The sequence below is a fragment of the Stegastes partitus genome, unplaced genomic scaffold (assembly GCF_000690725.1).
Source record: "Stegastes partitus isolate 25-593 unplaced genomic scaffold, Stegastes_partitus-1.0.2 Scaffold1455, whole genome shotgun sequence".
NCBI lineage: Eukaryota > Metazoa > Chordata > Actinopteri > Pomacentridae > Stegastes > Stegastes partitus.
Genome location: NW_007579186.1, coordinates 183,060 through 184,363, shown reverse-complemented (window position 1 = coordinate 184,363; position 1,304 = coordinate 183,060). Strand labels below are relative to the sequence as shown.

Here is a 1,304-nt window from a genome sequence, read left to right as displayed (position 1 = left end):
TGATGGTGGAACATCTTTCTACATCTGATGGTGGAACATCTTTCTACAGCTGATGGTGGAACATCTTTCTACGTCTGATGAGCAGAGCAGAGAGGAAAAAGCTGTACATGTTGATTTGGAGGGGATTTTTCTAATCGAGAAATGATTTATGGCGCTACAACTTTGTTTTTCTTGACAGACGTTTTTTTTTTAACTTCTCTCTCGTTGTGCTGTTTCCATAGATTTTATATTTGCAGCGAAAAATGAACCCACAGTGAGCGAAAATGAGACAAGAGCCTGGAAATATCCAAAACTGCTCAGCCACGGTGCATTCAGAGTGGACAGGCAATCAAAGTAATGAGTCAAATTAAGCATTTAGGTACCAACTTTTATTAAACAAATAGGTTCTAATCTAATATTAAGCTGCTAAACTTCCATTGAAGTGACACCAGCCGTGCTTCCACCAGGGCTGCTCGTACTTTTTGCACATTTTTTTTATATTAGAAAAGTTTAATGGAATTTCACAACATGTTGACACCTGCTTGAGTTGGTTTTTGACTTTTTTTCTAAAGAATTAATTGCTTAGTTGATATAAGTTCTGATGCAGTGAACTTGTTCCGTCATTTTCATTTCAGATTAGAAACAATTCCTGAAGACTTGGCTCCACTTTTCAGAGAGAATCTCAGAGTTTGTCGTTCTCGTTCGACAACAGTTTCACACATTCGTCATGTATTAAAGGAAGGCAGGTTCTCACCACGCCGAAGTCCAGGTTCTGTTCGATCCACTCCTGGCCGTCCTTGAACTCGTCGTGCAGACCCATGATGTACAGAGTGTCCAGAGCGTCCACGATGGATGCACCCAGCTGAGAATTACCTGGACGGGAGGACGCAAGCAGGATTAGACATTTACAGAAAACCTTTGGGAATTTCAAGTTAAATACAGAAATGGCTCAGATGAATCTCTACAGATGGAATTAAAACTGGATTCAGCTGCACGTCCATCGCAGACACACCAACAGAGTCACTGGAGAAAATAAAAAGGAAAGAGCTGCGAGTTGTGCAGAAGGTTGATATGAAGAGACAACGGCTGAGAAGAATGAGCTTCAACAGATGTAATAATAGTCTGAGGAGCTGCTACATCAGGTGACTGGTTGAAAACTTTAACTAATTCACACATATCAACCTCTTCTGATGTCCACTTGTATCACCTGAAGAAAACTGGCTCCATAAATGGCAGTTAAATGAATTCGATATGACGTTTTAAATCATTACAATTTGAAATCAACTTTACCTGAAATGTCACGACCATGAAATGTGTCCATTTAT

The 1,304-nt window shown here is 40.0% G+C and overlaps 1 protein-coding gene across 1 annotated transcript in view; it reads right to left on the bottom strand.

Annotated features, from left to right (window-relative positions):
• LOC103370632 (mannosyl-oligosaccharide 1,2-alpha-mannosidase IB-like) overlaps positions 1–1,304 on the bottom strand; it is a gene marked incomplete at its 3' end in the record, with an annotated part of 99,426 nt that overhangs the window by 13,123 nt on the left and 84,999 nt on the right. Inside the window, exon 5 of the mRNA XM_008299752.1 lies at positions 734–852. Coding sequence (XP_008297974.1) covers positions 734–852 — 119 coding nt within the window. The remainder of the gene's footprint in view (positions 1–733; positions 853–1,304) is intronic.